The sequence below is a fragment of the Camelina sativa genome, chromosome 1, assembly GCF_000633955.1.
Source record: "Camelina sativa cultivar DH55 chromosome 1, Cs, whole genome shotgun sequence".
Lineage (NCBI taxonomy): Eukaryota > Viridiplantae > Streptophyta > Magnoliopsida > Brassicales > Brassicaceae > Camelina > Camelina sativa.
Window position 1 is genome coordinate 12,452,416 of NC_025685.1, and position 27,096 is coordinate 12,479,511.

The window sequence follows — 27,096 nt, forward strand, 5'->3', positions numbered from 1 at the left end:
TTTTTTTTTTTTTTTTTTTTTTTTTTTTTTTTTGTGTCCAGATGCAAGAATCTCTTTGAAAAAAAATTGGAATCTTTCTCCCCAAAAAAATCTTTGGAGTTTCATATATCTTTTAGGCTGATTCACCTTATTTATATATAATATATATTAGCTAAGATGGATCAGATGTCACCTGATAACATAACTGGAGTCATTCTAGCAGTGTCTTCAAGTATTTTCATNCCTCTGGGTCGCTCCAAGTAACAGAAAAATGACAACATTCTCCTTCAATTTAACGGTTAGCGAGATTAAATCACATTTTCCGGCGACCGGAGACGACGAATTCGAGATCCTCAGTGGAATCATATGGAAATGTATAGCCAAAGCGAGAGGAGAATCAGNGAGCTGATCTTTTACATATCCCAAGTTCTTGAAATTAACACTTTAATCTAAACCTGTTCTTGTTAATTATATCCGCTATCAGGTGAAGGAGGGTATGGATATTTAAAAGAACCATGGTGGTGGGCTGGAATGATTACAAGTAAGTCTTAAAACTCTAGATTCTGTTGATATGTTTTAAAACTTGAGATGCAAATGACTAAACCTGTTTTGGCCTATTGATCTTTAGTGATTGTTGGGGAAGTAGCTAATTTTGCAGCCTATGCATTTGCACCGGCTATTCTGGTAACACCTTTGGGAGCTTTAAGTATTATATTCAGGTATTCTTTATTGTTGAAACCATCATCTGTAAAGATTATATTCTGTAGACTATGGTTTTCTTGAAAACAAGAACCTGTATATGTTTTATGCAGCGCAGTGCTAGCGCATTTTATTTTGCAAGAGAAATTGCATATGTTTGGGATACTTGGTTGCGTTCTCTGTGTTGTTGGGTCTACAACTATAGTCTTACACGCTCCACATGAGCAGAAGATTGAATCAGTCAAGCAAATATGGCAGCTTGCTATTGAACCAGGTATATATATATATATATATATATATATATATGTTCATAAAATCGATATTTTAGTAAGACTGGATCTGATGCAAGCTCTGTTTCATTAGGTTTCCTTGTGTATTCTGCTGTGATTGTGATTGTGGTGGCTATACTGATCTTCTACTATGAACCGCGCTACGGAAAGACTCATATGATAGTATATGTTGGAATCTGTTCCTTGATGGGTTCTCTTACTGTACGTTTTTTTGTTGAGCTCTCTCTCTCTTTCTCTTCGTTAAGTATAATTTCATAGGATTTTTTCTCAAGCTTTCTTGTGTTTCTTTATAGGTTATGAGTGTTAAAGCTGTGGCCATTGCGATAAAGCTGACATTTTTGGGGACGAATCAGTTCAAATACTTCAACACTTGGATTTTCATTTTAGTGGTTGCATTTTGTTGCCTTTTACAAATCAACTACTTGAACAAGGTAAACACAAGAAAACTCCTTAACTTCAATCGGTATGGCTCGCACTCACATTCATTTTTTCTGAACTTTTCTCTTTGTAATTTGTCTGTCAGGCACTGGATACATTCAACACCGCGGTTATTTCACCGGTTTACTACGTTATGTTCACAACTTTCACCATCATAGCTAGTATGATCATGTTCAAGGTCAAAAACAATCTCTAATTAATTCCCTTATCTTCTCTCCCAAGTAAATAAACTCCCATTATAAAAACAGTTTCCTCTGTTGTGTGTGATTTACAGGATTGGGCTTCTCAGAGTGGATTAAAGATTGCAACAGAGTTGTGTGGTTTCGTAACGATTTTGTCAGGAACATTTCTGCTTCACAAGACGAAAGACATGGGAAACAGTGGAAGTGGCCGTGGATCTGTCTCTATGCCTAGAGACACTCCTGTCTTCACCAACTCAGGATCCGCTCGGAGCTCCACCTCAGATAAACTACCCTCCTGACTCTAACGTTCCAAGATTCCCCCATTGTACGTATACGTGAGAGCAACGAAAGACTACAAAGCATAAGGATCGATGTATTTTTCAATGAATACTTGTTAGGAACTATATTCTTTTTTTTTTTTTTTTTGGTTTCCCACATGACAATGTAATTTACAACCAAAGAGAATTAAAACAAGACAAGATTTTTTTAAAGTAGAGGTATAATAATGATGTGCATATAAAACTGAACCAAATCTTGAATGTTAAAGAACATTTGGAGAAACCATTGTCTTGACATAAACTTTGGCGTCGCGACAACCACTTAAGCTATGTGCAACTGGGTAATGAAACCTTCCATTAGCACAGTCATAGAGAGCTAAACCAGATCTAAACTCTAATAAAACCACTAAACCGTCTGAGATCCATAGCGGTCGAACAAAGTCAGTCAATCCAGGAATGCTCAAGAGTTTAGACCAAGATGCTTCTTCTCTAAACTCCTTCATCACCATAACATCTGCGTTAGCTCCTTTGCAATAACACACCATCGAAAGATATCCTCTCAAATCTCCAAGCGTCAATGTAAAACATCCTTTGCTGCAAGAAACTGGTCCGGGAAGCTCCTTGAACTCATCACGTGACATGTCATATGATATAATGGTCCATGATGACGAGTGAGTGGCTGCCCAGTTTAGAGTCCCTTTGATGTAGATTCCGGATCTTGATTTGTCAGCAACAGTAACTCCAGATGGGAGACAAGCGTTGTTGCTTCTTCTCCAGAGCTTTTGTCTCGTTGAGTAAATCTTTGCCTCTATCTTCACTTGTTGTCTTTGTTGCAACAATGCAACCACTTTATAGTCATCCTCAGATTCATCATAACCAAATCCATATGTGACAACAAACTCATCCTCGCTCGTTTCAAGATCCGAACCAGACAATCTTTGTTGAAGCTTGGTAATCGGGTTCCACAAGTAGAGGCTTTTATCGTAATCTACATGGAAACAAACCAATCCATGACAAGTCCCCACGACTTGATAGTAATCTCTGCCTAAAAGCTCACCATCATGCTCCGAAACATCGACCGTTGACTCATTGTATAGAGAATGTACGCAGCACGACTTGAGATGGTACCTAGACGTTGTGATGACTCCGTAAGGACTCGTCTTGGAAGTGGTTGCCTTCGATGCCTCCAAGATCGAAGCGTGTTTCAGAGCAAACAGAGACTCTGAGATCAAAGATCTCCATGAGCTGCAAACGCATTTGAATCGTGTCAATGACTTCACGGGTAGTCTTAAGAGAATCTCTTCCACCATTTCAAGAGGAAGAATGGGTGGTGAGAACATCTCTCTGACGGTTTCCTCCATGAGTCAGGGCAGAGGAACCAATAGTGTTGTTGGTATTAAATAAGAAAATATTAAAAGATTAGTTCTTTTTAGGTGTACATGCACAAGTGGTTGTGGAAAAAGAGGAGATGCATGTATCAGGATAATGCAAAATATTATGTACTTTATTATAAGATATATATATTTAGATATGGAGATGATGATGTGGTAAAGATGTTGACAGCTAAAGGGTAGGATCAGAAGAAGTTATAGGGCGATAAAATTTGCTACTTTTTTTTTTCATCTCGTAACAAAATTTTGGTTCTTATGCAAGAAACAATCAAAGCTTCATTAACGTGGCAGAAAAGTTCCAAATATTACAACAAAATTGAAGACAACGAATCAAGACAACGTTATAGAGATGGAAACATAATGTTAAATATAGGAGATCATGATCAAATGGTAAACTTAGTCACGATTTAAATAATTTAATCGAGAAACGAATGGTTTTTTTTTCCGACAACCTTGGGCAATATACAAATGGTTAAGTTAAACAAAATAGGAGTTTTATACAAAATAATCAAAAGATTAGTAGCTAATAGGATGAGTAATAGAGACTAACTTCTGCTTTAGTGACATAGACTCATCATCACTACTTAGCTTAGAAGAGTACTAATTGGACGTGAAGTGTCCATAATTACATATTATATGAAGAGTTATTATTGAATATATGAGCACTTTACCGAATATATCAACTTTGGTCGAATATGCTACTGAATTAATCACATTAGACAAAAAATTGAATCTTATTATAAGCTATACCAGAATGTTATTTACAAGTAATTTTGTAAAAGAAATTAATATAGAAATGTCAAACAATCTAAAGAAACAAAGTAAAATAAAAAAATGGCATATTTACTAGCGGTTTTTTTATTTATAAATAATTTTCCAAGTTTTTTTGTGTGTGTATTCAGTATGATCTGTTTGATTACATTAACAGCAGATGTTAGATCTTTTTCTGTCCCATGCGATCGTTAAAATTCTAGAAAGATCCTCTCATGCTCCTAGTTATCTTAAATATTGGCCATTAAGCCTAGTCAAAAGCCTAATAAAAATGAGTTAAATGAGAAATCTTAAGTTTTGATATTTTTTTCTTGCTAAAAAAAACAAAAAAACCTCTCCACGAATATCAACTTCCAAATTAACGGCAGACTCATTCTACCATTGGTGGCTGGTAGTTTTACCATCAATTTCCTACTCGGTGATGGATTATCAACAAATGTACCGGTCTGTATTCTATGACTATAATCAGTGTTGACATGATGTATTTGATGCTTAAAGAAAATCAGAAATCAATGCCCAAATTTTGTTTTTTTTTTGTATGAAAAAATAAATGAAACTTCATTTTGTTTATAAAAAATTAATAAAAAAATATAAACAAACATCAAAAAGTTATACGTATATGGGTAAAGAAGAAAATTTGGTAGAGATTGAAGAAGATAGAAGAAAACTAGTGTTAGAGATTATTAAATTTGGTAGAAAATAAAGTTTGAACCAATTGATACTAACTTTTACATATTAACATTAAAAATATTTTATGTGTGTTTGCAATTGGTCTTAATAAAATAAGAATAATAAGTGGTATTTGTAAATAGAAGTGATTGACCAAAAGGATAGTTGAACAAAAAAAAATGTTAGAATAATAATGGGCATGCCACATAACCACAAAAAATGTATTAATTTGAATACATACCTCACTTACTTAGAATTTTGAAATCTATACTAAATTTTTTAAATACATACCTCGGTAGGTGTTCATCCGCATGAACAAGGGGTCGTCGTTAAAGCAAGACGTTAACACATCACGGGTGTGAACAAATTTCTCATACATCACAGGGTGGTGAACCCCCAGCTAGTAGGTGTCGCAGCTGTCGAGGAGCAAGAGCAACAACCAAATATCCCAGAGTTTCCTATTTTTCCCGTTGGACCTCCTTATATTATTTAGCAAAGATATTCTCCTGCAGAATGTTTGCCATTCAGATTTTGCATATCGTTTTTCTTCACTATACAAAAATATTTTTGCTAATGTCTCTATTTTTGTTGTTAACAGAGTATAGGAAGATGGTAGAAGCTCTGCAACCCTTCTAAAGGATGATCAATAAATGTGTCTGTAACCGATTTGGATTACATGTCTTTTTTAAGTGACACGTTTTGTGGCTTTTTGAGATAGACAATTATAAGAAACTTGAGAACATAAAGCTAAAAGGTAGGACCAGAAGAAATGGCGATAAAATTTGCTATTTTTTTGGTTCAAAATTCTCGTATCAAAATTTAAACAAATGGTTAAGTTAAACAAAATACAGCAAGTGTTATACAAGATAATCAAAAGATAAGCTAATAGAATGCCTTAACTAAGGCTTCAATTGGTGACCACAATTTAAGAAATAGTGAGTTTTACCATTTAAAAGTAATATTTTTTCCTCTGTATTCCTTTAGATTCTTAAAAAAATAGGAAAAATAGAACAAAAATGTTCCTTAGCAAAATTGATGAAGAACAAATGGAACAAAAAAATAACAAATATTAAAATTCGTTTTTAATATTAAAACAAATTAAGTAGTAACCCATGCTATATCATAGGACAAAATATTTATATATAAATTTTAAATTTAAAGAATGAGTAAGAATTATAATAACCCAGATGCTATATCATATGTATGATATTTTTTAAGTAAATTAAGAAAATTTAAACATAAACGTATTTACTTTTGAACAGGAAATACGTTCCATACCGTCACATACCCTCACGTCCCAACTCATCCCCTCTTGTCTCGTCTTATCCCGTTTCAATCTTGTTTCGTCTCATCCCGTCTTGTCTCGTCTCTTCCCATATCCATCAGATTTTTTTTTTCTAATGTTCGTTTTTTTAAAAATAATTATTCGTTAAATTTACACAGAAAACCAGAGTTCCCTGTTGATTATTTTATTTTTAAATTTATACAGAAAACCAGAGTTCCCTGTTGATTATTTTATTTTTAATTAGTTGAAATTATCCAAAAATATAATTTTCAAAAATACCAAATTTTTTCAAAGTGCTCATTTCAAAGTGGTTAATTACCTATCGCAAAATCAATTAGTGAAAGCTTGACATTTGAATTTATCTATTTATATTTTTTGATTTATTATCTTTCTCTAAAATTTATGCCCCTTTTGTTTTTTTAAAAAAATCGTTCAAAACATTGTTTTTCATTATTCAAATTACCCGTTTCAGTTTACATATACTATATCTTGTCTTAATATCATAAATAGACTCGAATTTTTCTCAAAATTTAATTATTGTTTTTAAAGTATGTGTACTCAATTAGTAAATTGAATTACTTCAAAAACACTGGTAAAACATATATTCAAACAAATAATAAACTATTTTAGGTTGTAAAATTTTAATTGTATAATATTAGTATTTCCCATAAAAATTAGTTGGCCACTCTTTTAGGATGTTCTCAATATTTTGGTGTATATGTAGCATACCACAACTCGTACATGAAACGACCCGATCCATTTTTTTAATAATAAATAATAAATAATAACTAAATAATAACAATAATGAACTGAACTAGTGGTCCCATACACACTAGCCACCTAACCACACACAACAACGGATATCATAACCAATACCATTAAACCAATAAACCAATAGTCCAATATTAATTCATAATAATCAACTAATAATCCAAAGCCACATGAATCAAAGAACCATTAACCTAAATTTTAGATAATTATTAATTTAAATACAGTAAATATATTTTCTAATAATATTTAGTCATTAAATAAATTAATTACGAGTTTTAATTAATTTAATTAAACAATGCTTAATAGATAAAAGGATATTTTGTCCATTTTCATTTTTCAATTTAGGGGGTGTTATTGGATTCTAATTTATAAATAATTTTGAAGACTTCAACAAAATTAGCAAAAGTTAATAAGTGACAGATTTTTAAAGATTGCTATAGAGTATTCTATAGTTCTGTTGATTAGTTTTCTAAAATTTTGTAAAATACTCCAAACAATCTCTATATTTTTGTGATACTTTCCATGACTTTATTGTATGAGGAAATTATATAAAATTATGAACCAATAATATAATAATTGAATTCATTAACAGACTTTTTGTTTTAACTGAATAACAAAAACTTTGAATGACTTTATAAAAGTCTGAATACAATAACCTAAATAATGATCTATATATATATATTTTCAGAAACATTTATGAAAATGCCATTGTGTTTTTTTTTGGAAATAATTACAAACGGTTCGGTTAATGGGGATCCGCGTATTATTTTCTGGACCCTTTTCCAAATAATTAAAACCCTAAAAGTTGTTTGCGACTCAATTCTACGGATCAAGCCGAAGAGGCGGCAGTGAAAAATCTCTTTATCGTGTTTTCATTGGAATAAGATCAACTCTCGAGTGATGAAACTAATCTCAATCCTAGAGGTAAATTTGATCTGCTAGGTTTTGCTTTGTTTTCTTTGATTCCAAACAATCGATATGATTCTAGGTTTGCTTTGTTTCTCAACTGACGTTGTTTGATCTGGTGGCTGGTAGGATAATACGGCGGCTTTGTGGTTCATATGGTTCTGACATTCTTCAGTGTCTTATCAGAATATGTGATTAAACTTATCTGCTTTTTTGGTACAGTTGGCTTGGATAGAGGAACAAACACAAGACTAGCCTTGATTTCTTTGTTGGGTCTCCCCGGTAAACTCATCTTAAATCCGTAAATTAATAATCCTTTTGTTATCAATTTATATTCTAGATTTGATGTAAATATGTATTTGTGAAAAGGTTGAATCTGAAATTTTTGTATGAAACATTAGTTTATGATCATTTATCTGAGCATGTTTTTTTTTGTTATGATGATTAGATCAGATGAAGCATCTCTGATATTGGTTAGGCTTCTCAAATGTTTCTTCTAATTCTTTTATTGTGCATCAGCAGATACGATATAGTTTTGAAGGATGGACAAGTTTCACAACCAAATTTGTCATCATAATCTCATTTGCGAGTTTCAAGCCAACCACAGGAGATTATTTGCACATTGCCAAACAGTTGCAGGTGAGTTATCTTTTTCGATTTCCACTACTCATTAATCAGTTTGGTTGGCTTAACCCCATCAATGACATTTCCACTACTCATTAAACATGCTTTCTCCATATCAAGTGATGATATATTTTGCTTTCAACGAACATGTTTATTCTCTTGATGAGAGAGGGATCTTCTTCAAAACATTGATTGTAAACAGATATCCTGATTGTGAGGAAGGGCTGAATGCTTCTACTGCTGCTGCCAATCTATCTAAAGAGAAGGTCAGTTGGTTTTCTTAGTTTATATACAAACTTCCAACATTGTTGTATTGGATCCGATGAGTTTGAATACTGAAATGCAGGACCAGATGTTAGGATTTTTTTTTTCTTTTTGTAGAACGTGATGGAAGTATCATAACATGTGATACAAAATCATGGAAACGAAAAGAGTCAAAGCCTATAAAAAAAAAATCTATATTTAGCCTTTAATGTTCCAGCTGATGAAAAGCTGCTTGCGATGTAAGTTTATCTTTCTTCTCACTTTTGGGACCAACAGATAAAAGTGATATTATTTTTTAGTCATGATTTTTCTTTATGCTGAGGAACCCTTGAAGGAGATGATGTTATGTTACTTGACATACTTCAACAAGTCAGAGAGGTATCAAACATACCTCAAGTGTGTATTCGTCTAAATCCTCTGCTTCACCAGCTCTGATATTGATTAGGCATGGAGAAACACTATGGGAAATTGTTTATCTTTATTTCATTAGAGTCTAGCCATTTCAATCGTATGAGACTGCCTGCCTTAGTGACTAAAATATTGTCATCTTATTCCTTTTCGTTGTTACTTACATGTACCCCAATATTTTTAAACCAATATCACAGCAAGAGTGTTAAGAATGGCAATAACTTTTGGTTTAGTTATCTGGGCTGGGCGGGTCACAGGCAGATAAGGATAAGAAGAAGACTAAGCATCAGTAAGAGACATGTCCAGTCGATGAGATTAAGAAGAAATAGAGAAGAAAGAAAGAAGAGATAATGTGTCGGTTTTAGTTTTTTTTTTTTTTGGGTAAATAACCTTTATCTTATGTACTTTTTTTTAGTATGTCTAAACATTGTCATTTTTCCTTTTTTTTTAACCAATTTGGTTTCTCCATTATAATCTTCATTTGGTAATATATAATTTGGAAATTTATAATAAATTGTGTGATAAAAAGTGACAAATTTTCCCAGCAATTTTATAAAGGATGAATATTTTACCTATGAATTTACTCCACATTTTAAATTACGTATATAACTTAAACTTAAAAATAGAGATAAATTAATAAAAATTAATTCGTTAAATCAATATATTTTCTTGGTCCGAAATCTTTTTAATGGTTATGTTTAAGAATCGGCTAATTAATAACTCTATAAATGAACTCTATATATTATACACTTTTTAAAAAATCATGAATATGTTTTATACTAACCAGAAGTGAGAGATGCTCTAGATAATATATTATATACACATTCTTTTAATCCATTAATTAAAAGTTTATAAAAGTAAACAATTAGTATAACTCATATAAAAAAAATCAACATACTTTTATTTTCATTGCACACATAAACTATATATGCTAAATTGTTAGATTATTTTTATATGAAACTAACAAAAATAGGAAGCCAAATTATATTGTACTGATATTATTGAAAAACTACAATATAATTAAAATACTACTATGTCTACAATGAAAAAAAAAAACACTTCTCGACGATTTAAATATTTAATAAACGGTATGATATCGTTCCTATCTTATAAAAAAATCCACAGTATACACCTAAAACAAAGAAATTAGATACTACATGCAAAATACTATACATTTAGAAAATACAAAAATTAGTTACATATATAGTTAATTTACTAAACAAAATACATTTTGCATTTTTTAAAATAAATTTTATTCCCGCGGAGTACCGCGGATGAATATNGGAGAAACACTATGGGAAATTGTTTATCTTTATTTCATTAGAGTCTAGCCATTTCAATCGTATGAGACTGCCTGCCTTAGTGACTAAAATATTGTCATCTTATTCCTTTTCGTTGTTACTTACATGTACCCCAATATTTTTAAACCAATATCACAGCAAGAGTGTTAAGAATGGCAATAACTTTTGGTTTAGTTATCTGGGCTGGGCGGGTCACAGGCAGATAAGGATAAGAAGAAGACTAAGCATCAGTAAGAGACATGTCCAGTCGATGAGATTAAGAAGAAATAGAGAAGAAAGAAAGAAGAGATAATGTGTCGGTTTTAGTTTTTTTTTTTTTTGGGTAAATAACCTTTATCTTATGTACTTTTTTTTAGTATGTCTAAACATTGTCATTTTTCCTTTTTTTTTAACCAATTTGGTTTCTCCATTATAATCTTCATTTGGTAATATATAATTTGGAAATTTATAATAAATTGTGTGATAAAAAGTGACAAATTTTCCCAGCAATTTTATAAAGGATGAATATTTTACCTATGAATTTACTCCACATTTTAAATTACGTATATAACTTAAACTTAAAAATAGAGATAAATTAATAAAAATTAATTCGTTAAATCAATATATTTTCTTGGTCCGAAATCTTTTTAATGGTTATGTTTAAGAATCGGCTAATTAATAACTCTATAAATGAACTCTATATATTATACACTTTTTAAAAAATCATGAATATGTTTTATACTAACCAGAAGTGAGAGATGCTCTAGATAATATATTATATACACATTCTTTTAATCCATTAATTAAAAGTTTATAAAAGTAAACAATTAGTATAACTCATATAAAAAAAATCAACATACTTTTATTTTCATTGCACACATAAACTATATATGCTAAATTGTTAGATTATTTTTATATGAAACTAACAAAAATAGGAAGCCAAATTATATTGTACTGATATTATTGAAAAACTACAATATAATTAAAATACTACTATGTCTACAATGAAAAAAAAAAACACTTCTCGACGATTTAAATATTTAATAAACGGTATGATATCGTTCCTATCTTATAAAAAAATCCACAGTATACACCTAAAACAAAGAAATTAGATACTACATGCAAAATACTATACATTTAGAAAATACAAAAATTAGTTACATATATAGTTAATTTACTAAACAAAATACATTTTGCATTTTTTAAAATAAATTTTATTCCCGCGGAGTACCGCGGATGAATATCTAGTTTTTTACAAATCACAAACTAATAACAAACAAAATCTTGATGTAATAACAAGAGTAACTACATAACATTTAAAGTTTTAAAAATCTATTCAAATCTCAAACCAATAACCCCACTTAAAATGTGTAGTTTTCAAATAATTGTAATATCGAGTGTAGTATATATGTCCCAAAAAAAACTGGAAAACCAAATCACAAAAATCATTATATCACAAGTATATTCTCCAAATCTAAAAATCTAAAAATCTGGTGTAACCCGAGATTATAACAGCACCTATGATCTGAGCTTTTTAATCATATATATAAACCTAAATTCAACGATGAACCTCTCTATAGATTAGATATACACACCTCTTTTATTCACAAGCGCAATTCATCTCTCCAAAATTTCTCTGAGATCCATATATCCGGAGATGGAAATGACTTTTACAAGTCACGTTCCGGCTGGTGGTGGGTTTACAATGAACGTTAAACCAGTTGCCGGAAACGTACCACTGGCTGGTGGAGAGGGTAGCGGATTAAACGTTAATGTAGCTCAGGTTCATCCTCAGTCTGGTGGCGGTGGTGGCGGATTAAACGTTAATGTTCATCCTCCCGCTGGTGGCCTTGAACAAGTTAAGGATGAGATGAGCCCCTCAACGTAGAAACCCCTGACCCATCTTTGAAAATGGCTAACCCTAGAGTATTCTTTGATATGAGTATATGACCGTGGCCGGCAAACCGTTTGGTCGGATCGTGATGGAGTTATTCGCCCACACGACCCCTCGAACGGCGGAGAACTTCCGAGCCCTCTGTACTGACGAGAAAGGCATGGGGAAGCTTGGTAAGCCACTCCACTACAAGGGATCAATCATCCACAATCTGATCCCCGATCAAATGTTCTGTGGAGGAGATATCACTGCTGGTGACGGAACCGGAGGGGAATCAATCTATGAGGAAAGATTTTTCGAGGATGAGAACTTCATCAATAGGCTAACAGGTCCAGGTATCCTCGCCATGGCTAACCGTGGTATGGGCACCAACGAATCTCAGTTCATGATTTGCATGGACAGTACGTTTGACTACATTGATACGGAGCACGTCGTGTTTGGACAAGTTGTTGATGGATTGGATGTGATCAAGAGCATTGGAAAGGAGGTCGGAGATTCTATCCGCGCGCGTTCCCTGCCCGTGATGATCGCCGACTGCGGTCAGATCTCATAGATATAACATTTTATCCTGTAACGTTGTTATGTTTTTGTTCTTCGTTAATTTGGTGTTTCCGTTTGAGTTTACATTGGCTCCCTTTGAATAGTATATTAATGATATGCGTCGAAGCACAAAGAAAATGCCTTAAGAATTTCATTTCACAAACTGTGTCTTTGTATCACACAAAGTTTCTTGAGATTGCAATCATTCTAATCTAATCAATTATCATTGATATATATATGTTCTTAACCCTCCCGTGCTATGGCAGCGACAAAAATGATGAGTTTCTCTCGTGGACCCCGGCCAGCTCTTGTAGCCTTCGCTTGGCTTTTCACTTTCACCGCTACTTCGCTTTCCATGCATATCCAACCATTATAATTTACAAGTTAACATAGACAATATGGTCGTCATTTTAATTTTTTTTTTGTGAACAACATTTTATCTAAAAGCCTCCAACATACTTCTGTTTTCACCAGTTTAATTAGCTGTTCGTCTCAGTTTCTAGTTCTATTAGTCGTATACTTGTAGTGGGATTAATTATCGGTCTTACTAGCCAATAAAATCCATTAAGTATTTGTAGTGCTGCAGAACCCACTAATCACAGTCTAAGAACAAAAAGCTTCTCATATTAACAACTAGATATTTTGCTGAAAATGGATATAATAAAAGCTTTCAAGATTACAATAAACTAGATATAAAAGAGAGTCAAACGGTGTGACAAAACTATATCTCTATGTCTAGACAATAATAAGTTACCACATACCTTTTTCTGCCAAATATTTTACATATTCTTTATTTTTCAAGAATGTTTGTTTTTAGGGAAATTCTTATTTTTAATTCAAATTTTGGTTAATTTTATAAAAAAATCATGAATTTTATACGAAGTAATGTCTAAAAAATTGTGTGAATTTGTTTTAAAAATTCATGTTTTATAAAAGTTAACAGGGGGACCTCGTAAAAAATTAGAATCTATGTAAGTTATTATTAACAGACTTCATTAAATTTGATGCAGTAACTGTCTTATGATTTTATCCAAAATCCCGTAGTATTAAGAATTAAGATATGTGAAGTACTAATACATTAAAAATAAAGAGATGCATTTTTTCATGTACTACTATTTTTGTGAATAAAATAGAAGAATTTGACGGAAAACCGTGTTGATAGATGTTATGTCTAGTAATTGATATTATTTCATTAGTAATTATTTAAATTGTTTGATTAATATATGGATACATGTCAATTTTTTTCAATTTTTCATATGAGTTAATAATAATAATGCAAGTGCCATTGAAAGGCTTAAGGTTAACCCCAGCCGTCCGATTTCATATACTAATAAGATCTCATATGAAAAAGTGGTATTGATAGGCTTAGGTTAACTCCAGCCGTCAGATAGGCTTAGGTTAACTATAGCCGTCAGATCTCTTCCCCCAATACACGAACATCAAAATTCTGAAAAAATATCTTCTCCCGCTCCTATCCCAAATTCAAATTTCGAATTTTGATTCGGTCAAACACCCAACCGTTGCAATTCTCTCTCTCTATATCTCTCTTCAATTCATTATACCTCTCACTCAAAATTCCCAATTTCAAAAAACAAAAAACAAAAAACGATACACAACACTCTCCTCTCTACTTTCGCGAAAACCCTAATTTCTAGATCTGTTTTCTCTACAAGCGCCTCTCTTCCGTTTCTAGATCTGAGGATCTACTCTCAAGTTTCTCCCTCAGAAACTCGCTACCATGGCTACCAAGCTCCCGCTTGAATCCAGCAACAACGCAAATGTCGCGAAACCTCGAGCCGCCGCGGCCGCCGGGAAGACGATCGAGGAAATGTACCAGAAGAAATCGCAGCTGGAACACATCCTTCTCCGTCCTGATACCTACATCGGATCGATTGAGAAACACACCCAATCGCTTTGGGTGTATGAGAATCAAGAGATGGTTTATCGTCCTGTTACCTACGTTCCTGGTTTGTATAAGATCTTTGATGAGATTCTCGTGAACGCCGCTGATAACAAACAGAGAGATCCGTCGATGGATTCTGTTCAAGTTGTGATCGATGTTGAGCAGAATCTGATTAGTGTTTGTAACACTGGAGATGGAGTTCCTGTGGAGATTCATCAGGAAGAAGGTATCTATGTGCCTGAGATGATTTTTGGTCATTTGTTGACGAGTAGTAACTACGATGATAATGTGAAGAAGACCACTGGTGGAAGAAACGGTTATGGTGCTAAGCTTACTAATATCTTCTCTACTGAGTTCGTCATAGAGACTGCTGACGGGAAGAGACTCAAGAAGTATAAGCAGGTATTGATTCGTTTCTTGCTTCTGTGTTGTTGATTCGTTTAGGGACTGAAGTTTTACTGGTTGGTGTTTCATATCTCTGGCGTAATTGATTTGTTGAGTTTATGATTCGTTTAGGAAATTAACTTTTACTGGTGATGATTAGGTCTTTGAGAACAATATGGGGAAGAAGTCAGAACCAGTTATAACCAAGTGCAAGAAGAGTGAGAACTGGACGAAGGTTACATTCAAACCAGATTTGACGAAGTTTAACATGACTGAGTTGGAGAGCGATGTGGTTGCTTTAATGAGTAAACGAGTGTTTGATATTGCTGGATGTTTGGGGAAGTCTGTCAAAGTTGAGCTGAATGGCAAACGAATACCAGTCAAGTCATTCACTGACTATGTGGATTTATACCTAAACGCGGCTAACAAAGCAAGGACTGAGCCTCTCCCAAGGTTTGTTCCTTTGATTTGCTGTTGCTCAGTTATAACAATTGTGTTTCTTGGAATGTATCTTTGATCTTTGGTGTTTTCTGTGATTAGGATGACTGAGAAAGTTAATGACAGATGGGAAATATGTGTTAGCTTAAGTGATGGACAGTTTCAGCAGGTGTGTATACATTTTGCTGTGTATTAGTATTACCTTTGTTTCGTATGAAGAATGAGTAAAGCCTTAACAACGTTTTCTGCTGCTATCAGGTCAGCTTCGTCAACTCCATAGCCACGATCAAGGGTGGTACTCATGTTGATTATGTGACGAGTCAGATCACAAACTATATTGTGGGTATTGTAAACAAAAAGAGTAAAACCGCTAACGTTAAGAGCCATAATGTGAAGAACCATCTGTGGGTGTTTGTCAATGCACTTATTGACAATCCTGCTTTTGATTCCCAAACAAAAGAAACTCTGACTCTTCGACAGAGCAGTTTCGGATCAAAATGTGAGCTTTCAAAAGATATTCTGAAGAAAGGTATGGTGTGCTTTACCTGTCTTTATTTTTTTGGATAAGTGATCTAACTGATTTTTAGAAGAGTGATGAATCCTTTTTTTGTTATGTAATGTTTGTTTTAGTGGAAAAATCTGGCGTAGTGGAGAATCTACTTTCATGGGCCGATTTCAAGCAGAGCAAAGACCTAAAAAAAAGTGATGGAGCCAAAACAGGGAGGGTTGTAGTTGAGAAGTTAGAGGATGCAAACGAAGCTGGAGGGAAGAACTCTAAAAACTGTACGTTGATTTTGACTGAAGGTGATTCAGCCAAAAGTCTAGCTGTAAGTAATTCTGATCTATTGTTTCTGCCACCTTTCATTTTTTATCACAACACTCCTAATACTCGTTATGGTCAGGTGGCGGGTCTATCTGAAGTGGGTCAAGACTATTATGGTGTGTTTCCGCTTCGAGGAAAGCTATTGAATGTTAGGGAAGCCAGCACCACTCAGATTACAAACAATAAGGAAATTGAGAACTTAAAAAAAATTCTTGGGCTAAAGCAACATATGAAGTACGAGAATGTTAACTCATTGAGATATGGCCATATGATGATCATGACTGATCAAGTATGTTTACAGTCTACTTCTTATCTTTACGCTCAGTGCAGTATTCTATATATATATATATATATGTTTTCTTGACGAAATCTCTCTCTCTCCACCTTGTTCAGGATCATGATGGTTCCCATATAAAGGGGCTCCTAATCAATTTTATCCACTCTTTCTGGCCGTCGTTACTCAAAGTTCCATCATTCATAGTTGAGTTTATAACACCCATTGTGAAGGTAAGTAGAAAGACTTTATCCTTCTTTCATAGTTTTTTTATAGCGCTTGATATAGTAGATAAAAGAATGCTAACAACTTCCCTGAACATATCATACTCAGGCTAAGCACAAGAAGACTAAAAAAGTTTTGTCATTTTTCTCAATGCCTGAGTACGAAGACTGGAAAGAAAGTCTGAGGGGTAATGCAACCGGATGGACTATCAAATACTACAAGGTTTTCTTTCTGTTATAACTATTTAGAGACGAACTTTTTGTAAGTGCTCAAGTTCACTGCATACTAATTGTCCATATATCTTTCCAGGGGTTGGGTACAAGTGATAAGGTGGAGGCGAAAGAGTACTTTAGTAATCTTAGTCTTCACAAAAAGGATTTTGTTTGGGAGGATGAACAAGATGGAGAAGCCATTGAACTTGCTTTCAGTAAAAAGAAGATTGAAGCCCGAAAAAATTGGCTTTCGAACTATGTGGTATGGAGGATTTGAGTTATCTTTTAAAATATCTGTTTTCTGCTTATTACATCTGCCTATTCTGATTTCCTCTATTCCATTCAGCCTGGCACTCATCTTGATCAGAGAGAACCGAAAGTTACATACAGTGACTTCGTGAACAAAGAACTGATCTTGTTCTCCATGGCGGATCTTCAACGGTCAATTCCCTCAATGGTTGATGGGCTCAAGCCCGGTCAGAGAAAGATACTTTTCTGTGCATTCAAGAAAAACTTAGTTAAAGAAATTAAGGTTGCCCAATTCGTTGGTTATGTATCGGAGAACTCAGCTTATCATCATGGCGAGCAGAGTCTTTCCAGCACTATCATAGGCATGGCACAGGATTATTTGGGCAGCAACAATATCAACTTACTTAAACCAAATGGCCAATTTGGTACACGAGCTTCGGTAAGGATAGCTAATAGACCAACTGTTCTCATTAATCTATGCTTGTGCTCATCATAGTGTACCCAATTGTAGGGTGGAAAAGATGCAGCTAGTGCAAGATACATTTTCACTGAACTCGCTCCTGCAACAAGGATCTTGTTTCCCAAGGATGATGATGTCCTACTTGATTACTTGAACGAAGATGGGCAAAAGATAGAGCCAACTTGGTAATTATTTCCCCTCCTTAATTGTTTGTTCTTTTCTCTTTTCAGACTAGTTAACTTAATATGTTAATCCTGGTTAGGTACATGCCCATAATTCCAACTGTACTTGTCAATGGCTCTGAAGGCATTGGAACTGGGTGGAGCACGTTCATACCGAACTACAACCCTAGAGAGATTGTTGCTAACATAAGGCGTCGACTCAATGGTGAAAGTATGGTTCCTATGGATCCTTGGTATAGAGGTTTTAAAGGAACTATTGAGAAAACTGCGTCCAAGGAAGGTGGTTGTACCTACACAATCACTGGTCTATATGAGGAAGTTGATGACACAACTATTAGCATTACGGAGCTGCCCATCAGAAGGTGGACTGATGATTATAAACAATTCTTGCTGTCATTAAAGACAGATAATGGTGCCCCCTTTCTCCAGGTAGAATGCATGCTTTAATTAGAAACTAAACTAGTATTTTTTTATGCCGCTTTCTGAGTCGTTCTTTTTTTCTGCAGGACGTCAGGTCATACAGTGACACTTCATCTGTGAGTTTTGACCTTAAATTGAGTGAAGAGAACATGCTGGAGGCTCGGCAAGAGGGCTTTCTTAAGAAATTCAAACTCACCACGACAATCTCTACAAGTAATATGCATCTCTTTGATAAAAAAGGTGTTATAAAGAAATATGCGTCTTCAGAACAAAGTAAGAAGATATCCAACTTGTTTTCATTCTGTTTTGTTTTTCTCCTTTAGAAGACATACTAATGTTACATCCCTATGTTGCAGTCCTTGAAGAGTTCTTTGACCTCAGGCATGAATACTATGAGAAGAGAAAGGTTTGAAAAAAACTATGATTCAGTCCTTTTAGAGGTTTTAGTCATCATGGTAATTGTTTTAACTGTTTTTCTGTTTTTCTGATGTATACAGGATACTATGCTGAGGAATCTGGAACTTGAGCTGCTGAAACTAGAAAACAAAGTGAAGTTCATTCTTGGAGTTGTCAGTGGAGAAATCATAGTGAATAACAGAAAAAAAGCTGATATTGTTGAGGACTTGAGACAGAGAGGGTTTACACCATTTCCGAGGAAGTTAATGCCTGTTGAAGCTGCAGTTGCTGGAGCAGTTGATGCAGCTGAAGAATCTGAAGAAAGCTCAGTGGATCCTGCAGATTCCGCAGACACTTATATACCCGGCTCAGAGTATGACTACCTATTGGCAATGGCTATAGGATCGTTGACTTTAGAGAAAGTCCAGGAGTTATTGTCAGACAGAGATAAAATGATTGAAACAGTTGAAGACTTGAAAAAACACACGCCGAGATCCCTCTGGCTCAGAGACCTGGACTCTCTTGACAAGGAGCTAGATGTAAGGATTCACAAAGCTATCCCTTATATAACGCTTAATATTTAATATGTCACTGATATATCTTGTTCCTCATATTGCAGAAACTTGATAAGGCCGATGCTAAAGCCCAAATAGAGAGAAAGGTAGCACTGGAAAAAATCAGGGCCAGTTCTGGAGCAGTAAAGGCTAAAAAACAGGCGCCAAAGAAACCGGTAGCAAAGAAGACCACAAAGAAAGCCAGTGAATCCGAAACAACAGAGGCTTCCTATTCAGCAATGGACACTGGTTAGTTTCCTCGTACTCCAGCGTTTTCATTGCGTTTTGTTTTCTTGGTTGGATCTAATATACGTTGGAAACTTTTTTGATTGTATAAGATAACAACGTAGCAGAAGTGGTGAAGCCAAAAGGTAGACAAGGAGGAGCCAAAAAGAAGGCCCCAGCTGCAAAGGTGATTATTGCTTATAGTTAATTGATAGGTTGAATTGAATGACAGTAGAATCTGAAAATACTTGAGCTGTTCGGTTTTTGTTTTGCAGGAGGTTCAGGAGGATGAAATGTTGGATCTAGCACAACGGCTTGCTCAATACAATTTTGGCTCAGCAGCTGCGGATTCAAGCAGTAAGCTGATAAACAGTTTTGACAAAGAAGCATTGATCTAACACAACCCATTATTGTATGTAATTTGGGTCCTAAAGTTAAGTCTTGTCTTTCTTGTGGTTTTATCAACAGAAGCAACTGAAACATCGAAAGCAATTGACGTGGACGATGATGATGATGATGACGTGGTAGTTGAGGTAGCTGCACCAGCAAAGAAAGGAGGAAGAAAACCGGCGGCAAGTAAAGCCGCAAAACCACCAGCAGCTCCGAGGAAAAGAGGGAAGCAGGCGGTTGCTTCAACAGAGGTTGCGGCGATTGGTGTGTCTCCGGAGAAGAAAGTGAGGAAGATGAGATCGTCTCCGTTTAACAAGAAGAGTAGTTCAGTGATGAGCAGGTTGGCTAACAAGGAAGAGGAGAGCAGCGAGAATGTGGCTGGAAACTCATCGTCGGAGAAATCTGAAGATGTTGCTGTGAAATCGAGGCCTCAGAGAGCTAGTAGGAGGAGAATGACGTATGTGTTGATTGATTCAGAGAGTGAATCTGCGAATGATTCTGAGTTTGATGACATTGAAGACGACGAAGATGATGAGTGATTAGAGTGAGAGAACTAACTCGGTTCTTGATATGATTCAAAGTTTCTCGGTTTCTCGCTCTCGTCTTCTTTTAGATTTGGTATTATTCTAATGAAACATGAAAGACATGTATCTCTCTAACGTTTGCCACAAAACTCTAGATTGTTTAAGAGTTTGGTCTTATCAAATCATTCTCTTTTGGTTGGTTAAAGTAGATACAGTTGCATATGGATCTTTTTGTTTTAGCATATATAAGCAGGTTTGTACATATATCCAATTTTGGTCATTCTTTAGGAGCCATAGCAGAATTTGGATAATTTTAGTTACATACAACTTACAAAAGGGGTGTAGAGGCAAAAAAGTTACACAATGCGGATAAACATGTTGACATACATTAGAAGGTAAATTGGACCAGCAGAAGTTAGTTATAGGACAAAAACAAGTTTGGCATCTCTATGTCGAGTATTAAAATTTTTTATTCTTCCATAAGCAGCAGCAAGCTCCATCGTCGGACTGTGGCAGAAAATGCCAAAGTAATACAACAAAGAGTTGCTGACGACAAAACCAAGAACAACATTAAGGAGATCTAAACGAAAAAACCGCAGAAACTCTCCCGGATACGTTAAGTTGTGGATGGTTCTTGGTATACTTCTGGGAGGATTCATTGGAATGGAGTTCACGGGTTCGCTGCAGCCCTGCAGCATTTTGAACCTGAAGGTAGTCGAAGTGAAAAAACTCAAATGGAGACAGGTTAAGGATGTAAAATCGGCAAGCACGTTGAAATTACCTTTTACGTAAAATCTTCCTATGACTCCAGAATCATCCTTTTCTCCTCCATCTGATTTTAAAGTTTAAACGTGTGAAAAAGGGTGTATAGAAGAAACTAAGCAGATATATGGTAGAGCTCTAATCTTTTTCTATTAAAACCGGAAATGAACAAATCTCTGCTTTGCACAAAAAAAAGAACAAATCTCTGCACAATATAAAGCAACAAGAAGACAAGCAGTGGCATGCAAAGAAAGTATCAGAGTGCAGTATATGTATTTTTCATGTTAAGTCTTAACCACTACGAAATTACTCATGTTTTGCCTTAGCAATTAGCATGCCTCGGAGAAGTAGTTTAGTGCTTTCTACCACATTAGGTCTAATTTATCAGGCCAAGCAAGATGAAATTTTTGTTGAGATATATTTATATGTTCATTCACACAAACTTCTTCTCCTAGAAAATAAAATCGCAAACCTTAATCTTCTCGTCATCATTCGCATTCCATATTTCCACTGAGCTGCTAGATGGTTGATTCTCTTTTGACTTCTCCACATCCTATAAATAAGAATCACACAACTCTCAAAACAAAGCTTTTTCTATTCCAGCAAAAAGACATTTACCAGGAATTACAAGGCAATAATAATAATCTATTCAATCCATTAACCTGAGATGACATCGAATCCAGTGTCGATAAAAGAACTTCACTGTTCCTTTCCAGCGGACTAGAATCTGTCGAGTTCGTTAAAGAACACGCATGACGAGAATATGGATACAATGCTTCTCCATTAAAAAAAATACAACTATTTCATTTTATGATAAACATACCTGAATTTGCATCTCCATCGTCAACTTTCTCATCATCTGAGTGGGGTTTCTCTTTCACAGATTTTGATCCTGAGTGCCTTTTCTTGATCTTATGATCTTTTTCTGAACTAACAGGAGATAATGATCTATCGCCCCGTCTTTTTTCACCTCCAGGAGATGATGACCGCAATCTTTCATGACGTTTTGACCTTCTTTCTCTTGAACTCTTCTTCTTCTCTATTGATCTTGACCTGGAGTGCCGCTTATGTCTTGATCTTTTTTCATCAGAATATCCCGGGGATGACCTAATATCTCTCCCTTTCTTACCCTCAGTTGATGGTGACCTCGACCGTCTTCCACTCCGACGCTTGGACTTTTTGTCCCTGCTCCGAGTCTCCTTGTTATAACTTCGCTTATCTTCGACTGATTTCGACCTGGACCTCCTTCGACGTGATCCTGTGTTTCTGTCTTCATCCAGCTTACTTTTCCCAACAGACCTGTTTTTCGTTTCCGATGATCTAGACCTGGACCTGGACCTTCCCCTCCTCTCTTTCATATCATAGTTCTCATCTAAAGATTTTGACCTGCGCCTACTGGGACGGAGATTCAGATCATCCTCGTTTTGAGCAACATCAACATTCTCATGAGAACCATTGTCGTTTTCCAATGATCTGGACCTAGTCCTCCCTCTGTGTTTCTGTTTAGTTTCATCAGAATTTCGAGATGCGTCTCTGGTTTTACTCCTACCTTCACGAGATCTTGACCTCGACCGCTTTTTGTGATGTTTCAATTCTTCATCTCTAGCCCCATCCTTCATATCTGCAGTATCTTCCGCTGATCTAGATCTTGAACGTGTTCTACGTTTTAGTTTGTTTTCTTCCTTACGTCGCCTCGGTGATCGTGAACCAGCACGAGATGATTTCTTATCTCTACGTGATGAGCTATCGCGTCCATGTCTTGACAGCTCTGAATCTTCTTTTCCAGATTTTCTCTTTTTGGGACTTACACTCCTACTTCTCCTTATACTGGAAGAATGGTGTTCATCTGATCTACCGTATCTCCTACTTTCAGAAATTTCCCTAGAATCTCTATATGACCGCCTTCTCCCCTCATAAGTTGATCGCCGGTGATATCTTAATGGTGATCTCGATCTATGGCTTCTTGGGCGACGAAAAGGTGGTGAATAGGACGGAGATCTCCGCCTTCGCCTGTAACTAATTGGTGACTTTGACTTCGATCTCGACCTCACAGGAGAGTTAGATGGTGACCTGCACAAGAGAGGTGACTATCAGTTCAAGCTTTCAAAAAATGACAACGTTATCAAAAAAGAGGAAGGAGCAGGCCATAGGTAATGGAGAGAAACATCTATAAATTTGTATTGGAAGCCCACCTAGACTTACGATGAGCTTCTTTTTCATCATTTCCAACTCCATCAGGTCTCAGTTTCCTACTTATCTCTGCAGCTCTAGCTGCTGCAAGCTCGGTGGCAGACTTCATGGTGGCAGCTCTATTTGCTGCCTGCTGAGTGGCCACGGCTTGTTGCATTAGTATAGCCTGTTGGAATTGCATCTGCTGCATCGCGACGGCCTGTTGCATCATCATTGGTAGTGAGGACGAAGAATTATTTGAAGATGGTTTCTGAGGAAGTGATTTTGCAATCTCAACATTCAATGGTCTACCAAAGACTTCCGTATTGTTTAATGCCAAAGCAGCTGTTGCTTCTTCCGAATTTGAGTATTCTATGTAGGCAAGGTTCTTTGAATCAGTTATACTACAGTCAACTACTGTGCCACAGAAGCTAAATAGCTGCCTAAGTTGTTCAGTTGTAAGCGATGGACTTAGGTTGCTAACTTGGAGAAATTTCTTCAATGAATCCCCCTTCTCTCCTTTTTCTGGAGAACCTAAATCAGAAGCTACTTTAACTCATGAGTATCACAAAATAAAAGAAAGCTAGATAAATCTAATGGGAAATTCAACTTGAGACCCATAGATAAATATGGAGAGACTAGCAACGAAAGGCACAATACCTAAAGATCCCTTGTTTGATTGAGCCTGTGCTTGCATCTGAGAAGCATGAGCTTGAAGGGCTTGTGCGGCAACAATGGCCTGCGCAGCAGCCATTGCTGCAGCAGAAGGAGCCATAGGCACCTGACTTAGGTTACCCATACTTGTCGTTGCAGCTATAGCAGTCATCAGCAAATTCTGAGGAGGGTGGTTTAACTTGCACATAGTAGCGTTCACACATCTACCATTAAGATACTCCCGACAGACTTCCCCAAGGGAAGCTCCAACTCCAGGCAAAATAGCACCACCTGAAGGACCAGAGGAAATGCCTGGAACCATTCCCAACAACCCCGGGAAAGCACCCGAAACAGAACCTGTGTAATTTGGCATGTTTGGCATGGTTTGATTTATAAGATTCGAGTATGAAGCTGGAGCAGAACCCATCAGTCCAGTGGAAGAAGACCCTGTTTCAGAATTTCACAAAGTCAAGAACTTTACCAATCAAACAAAGTTTCTATATACATAAAGAGAGTCTTGATCGTATTGATTTACCTTGGCTAAAGAAGACAGGAAAGGGACTTCCCATGATGGCACTCCCATTGCATTCAATATTAACCATATAGTTTCCTCTCTTAGGCACAACATAAGTAACAGCATAACTCCCATCTCCAACATCTTTAACCACTCCTTGTTGATCAGTACCACCAACACCAACACCAGGAGACACTTTAACTCTAATCAAAGCTCCACCATTAGGAACCTTCCTTCCATCTGAATCCTTTGTGACAACAACAAATGTACAAGGCACACAAGCCGTTCCACCACCAACCCCAGCACCAGAAGCTGTGGACTTGCTAGGATCCACAGGACCAATTGGTTTCCTCGACAAGTAATCAGATTCATCATCATCATCCGAATCACTATCAGATTCCTGATGTACCACGGAAGACGGTGCAACAGCTTCAATCAAATGTGTGGTTTGGTCTACACCTCTGAATGTAGCTTCAAAGGCTGCTTTNGTAACTAATTGGTGACTTTGACTTCGATCTCGACCTCACAGGAGAGTTAGATGGTGACCTGCACAAGAGAGGTGACTATCAGTTCAAGCTTTCAAAAAATGACAACGTTATCAAAAAAGAGGAAGGAGCAGGCCATAGGTAATGGAGAGAAACATCTATAAATTTGTATTGGAAGCCCACCTAGACTTACGATGAGCTTCTTTTTCATCATTTCCAACTCCATCAGGTCTCAGTTTCCTACTTATCTCTGCAGCTCTAGCTGCTGCAAGCTCGGTGGCAGACTTCATGGTGGCAGCTCTATTTGCTGCCTGCTGAGTGGCCACGGCTTGTTGCATTAGTATAGCCTGTTGGAATTGCATCTGCTGCATCGCGACGGCCTGTTGCATCATCATTGGTAGTGAGGACGAAGAATTATTTGAAGATGGTTTCTGAGGAAGTGATTTTGCAATCTCAACATTCAATGGTCTACCAAAGACTTCCGTATTGTTTAATGCCAAAGCAGCTGTTGCTTCTTCCGAATTTGAGTATTCTATGTAGGCAAGGTTCTTTGAATCAGTTATACTACAGTCAACTACTGTGCCACAGAAGCTAAATAGCTGCCTAAGTTGTTCAGTTGTAAGCGATGGACTTAGGTTGCTAACTTGGAGAAATTTCTTCAATGAATCCCCCTTCTCTCCTTTTTCTGGAGAACCTAAATCAGAAGCTACTTTAACTCATGAGTATCACAAAATAAAAGAAAGCTAGATAAATCTAATGGGAAATTCAACTTGAGACCCATAGATAAATATGGAGAGACTAGCAACGAAAGGCACAATACCTAAAGATCCCTTGTTTGATTGAGCCTGTGCTTGCATCTGAGAAGCATGAGCTTGAAGGGCTTGTGCGGCAACAATGGCCTGCGCAGCAGCCATTGCTGCAGCAGAAGGAGCCATAGGCACCTGACTTAGGTTACCCATACTTGTCGTTGCAGCTATAGCAGTCATCAGCAAATTCTGAGGAGGGTGGTTTAACTTGCACATAGTAGTGTTCACACATCTACCATTAAGATATTCCCGACAGACTTCCCCAAGGGAAGCTCCAACTCCAGGCAAAATAGCACCACCTGAAGGACCAGAGGAAATGCCTGGAACCATTCCCAACAACCCCGGGAAAGCACCCGAAACAGAACCTGTGTAATTTGGCATGTTTGGCATGGTTTGATTTATAAGATTCGAGTATGAAGCTGGAGCAGAACCCATCAGTCCAGTGGAAGAAGACCCTGTTTCAGAATTTCACAAAGTCAAGACCTTTACCAATCAAACAAAGTTTCTATATACATAAAGAGAGTCTTGATCGTATTGATTTACCTTGGCTAAAGAAGACAGGAAAGGGACTTCCCATGATGGCACTCCCATTGCATTCAATATTAACCATATAGTTTCCTCTCTTAGGCACAACATAAGTAACAGCATAACTCCCATCTCCAACATCTTTAACCACTCCTTGTTGATCAGTACCACCAACACCAACACCAGGAGACACTTTAACTCTAATCAAAGCTCCACCATTAGGAACCTTCCTTCCATCTGAATCCTTTGTGACAACAACAAATGTACAAGGCACACAAGCCGTTCCACCACCAACCCCAGCACCAGAAGCTGTGGACTTGCTAGGATCCACAGGACCAATTGGTTTCCTCGACAAGTAATCAGATTCATCATCATCATCCGAATCACTATCAGATTCCTGATGTACCACGGAAGACGGTGCAACAGCTTCAATCAAATGTGTGGTTTGGTCTACACCTCTGAATGTAGCTTCAAAGGCTGCTTTCGCCGCAGCGTCTTTCTCACCTTCGTCTTTGATTTTCGCATCTTCCGCATGTTTCATCCAATAGGGCTTACCAGCAGCAGCGGCTGAACCACGATCTGAAGCCATCAAAACCAAAAAGTACCAATTTTTTTTTTGTTCTTCAATCTCAGATGAGAGCTAAATCCCCAATTCGGGAATTACAATCGACAAGAAGCAGAGCCTAAGATTCCATCACCGAACAACTAAAAATAGCAGCAGAACGGTGAAATCGAAGGTTGAATTTGCAGTTTTAGGGTTTCTGAGAAATCTAAGAAGACGAAGGAAGAAGAAGAAGAGAAAGGTCGAATCTTTTTTTTATCTAAACTAACATTAACTTACTTCGCTATATTT

General features: G+C 36.2%; 5 protein-coding genes, 1 long non-coding RNA gene and 1 pseudogene across 10 annotated transcripts; 4 read left to right on the forward strand and 3 right to left on the reverse strand.

The window, feature by feature from the left end:
* On the forward strand, window positions 451-2,082 carry LOC104707240 (probable magnesium transporter NIPA1; the record flags this gene model as incomplete). Its single annotated transcript, XM_019229215.1, has 7 exons — window positions 451-520; window positions 608-698; window positions 792-952; window positions 1,042-1,169; window positions 1,262-1,399; window positions 1,492-1,584; window positions 1,681-2,082. Coding segments are annotated over 7 exons (888 nt in total), but the record flags the coding sequence as incomplete, so codon positions are not given.
* On the reverse strand, window positions 1,939-3,804 carry LOC104788902 (F-box/kelch-repeat protein At3g23880-like). Its single transcript, XM_010514671.2, has one exon. The coding sequence runs from the start codon at window positions 3,225-3,227 to the stop codon at window positions 2,130-2,132; it is 1,098 nt and encodes a 365-aa protein (XP_010512973.1). The 5' UTR covers window positions 3,228-3,804; the 3' UTR covers window positions 1,939-2,129.
* Window positions 7,495-9,328, forward strand: LOC104788912. Of its 4 annotated transcripts, XR_768548.2 has the most exons (6): window positions 7,501-7,677; window positions 7,882-7,941; window positions 8,182-8,298; window positions 8,453-8,549; window positions 8,665-8,925; window positions 9,189-9,328. It is a non-coding gene; the product is annotated as an uncharacterized LOC104788912 (long non-coding RNA). The 4 variants fall into 4 exon arrangements; XR_768547.2 differs by lacking the exon at window positions 9,189-9,328 and having other exon boundaries at window positions 7,495-7,677; window positions 8,630-8,866; XR_002032771.1 differs by lacking the exon at window positions 9,189-9,328 and having other exon boundaries at window positions 7,495-7,677; window positions 8,665-8,866.
* On the forward strand, window positions 12,147-12,682 carry LOC104707249 (annotated as a pseudogene).
* LOC104788922 (DNA topoisomerase 2) lies at window positions 14,237-20,556 on the forward strand. Of its 2 annotated transcripts, none has more exons than XM_010514688.2 (19): window positions 14,237-14,974; window positions 15,117-15,409; window positions 15,497-15,563; window positions 15,653-15,923; window positions 16,013-16,221; window positions 16,297-16,506; window positions 16,611-16,724; window positions 16,825-16,938; window positions 17,026-17,190; window positions 17,275-17,616; window positions 17,689-17,822; window positions 17,900-18,248; window positions 18,326-18,512; window positions 18,596-18,645; window positions 18,737-19,174; window positions 19,255-19,438; window positions 19,528-19,601; window positions 19,690-19,771; window positions 19,883-20,556. In XM_010514688.2, the coding sequence occupies exons 1-19, from the start codon at window positions 14,408-14,410 to the stop codon at window positions 20,341-20,343; spliced, it is 4,311 nt and encodes a 1,436-aa protein (XP_010512990.1). In that variant the 5' UTR covers window positions 14,237-14,407; the 3' UTR covers window positions 20,344-20,556. The 2 variants fall into 2 exon arrangements, with proteins under 2 accessions (XP_010512990.1, XP_010512994.1); XM_010514692.2 differs by having other exon boundaries at window positions 16,025-16,221.
* Window positions 20,671-24,914, reverse strand: LOC104707255 (serine/arginine repetitive matrix protein 2-like; the record flags this gene model as incomplete). The annotated part of the gene is made up of 8 exons (XM_010423571.2): window positions 20,671-21,033; window positions 21,110-21,160; window positions 21,563-21,643; window positions 21,753-21,817; window positions 21,914-23,160; window positions 23,283-23,793; window positions 23,920-24,360; window positions 24,449-24,914. Coding segments are annotated over 7 exons (2,844 nt in total), but the record flags the coding sequence as incomplete, so codon positions are not given.
* Window positions 24,922-27,062, reverse strand: LOC104788936 (the record flags this gene model as incomplete). Its single annotated transcript, XM_019227767.1, has 4 exons — window positions 26,262-27,062; window positions 25,733-26,173; window positions 25,096-25,606; window positions 24,922-24,973 (listed from the first exon to the last, which is right to left on the reverse strand). Coding segments are annotated over exons 1-4 (1,575 nt in total), but the record flags the coding sequence as incomplete, so codon positions are not given.

Bases quoted from the DNA above. Each gene is read 5' to 3' on its own strand.
- LOC104788902 (XM_010514671.2), bottom strand. From the start codon at position 3,227: ATGGAGGAAACCGTCAGAGAGATGTTCTCACCACCCATTCTTCCTCTT.
- LOC104788922 (XM_010514688.2), top strand. From the start codon at position 14,408: ATGGCTACCAAGCTCCCGCTTGAATCCAGCAACAACGCAAATGTCGCG. The intron at 17,823-17,899 runs GTAATTATTTCC...AATCCTGGTTAG, and splicing joins CAAAAGATAGAGCCAACTTG to GTACATGCCCATAATTCCAA. The intron at 18,513-18,595 runs GTAAGAAGATAT...CCTATGTTGCAG, and splicing joins ATATGCGTCTTCAGAACAAA to TCCTTGAAGAGTTCTTTGAC.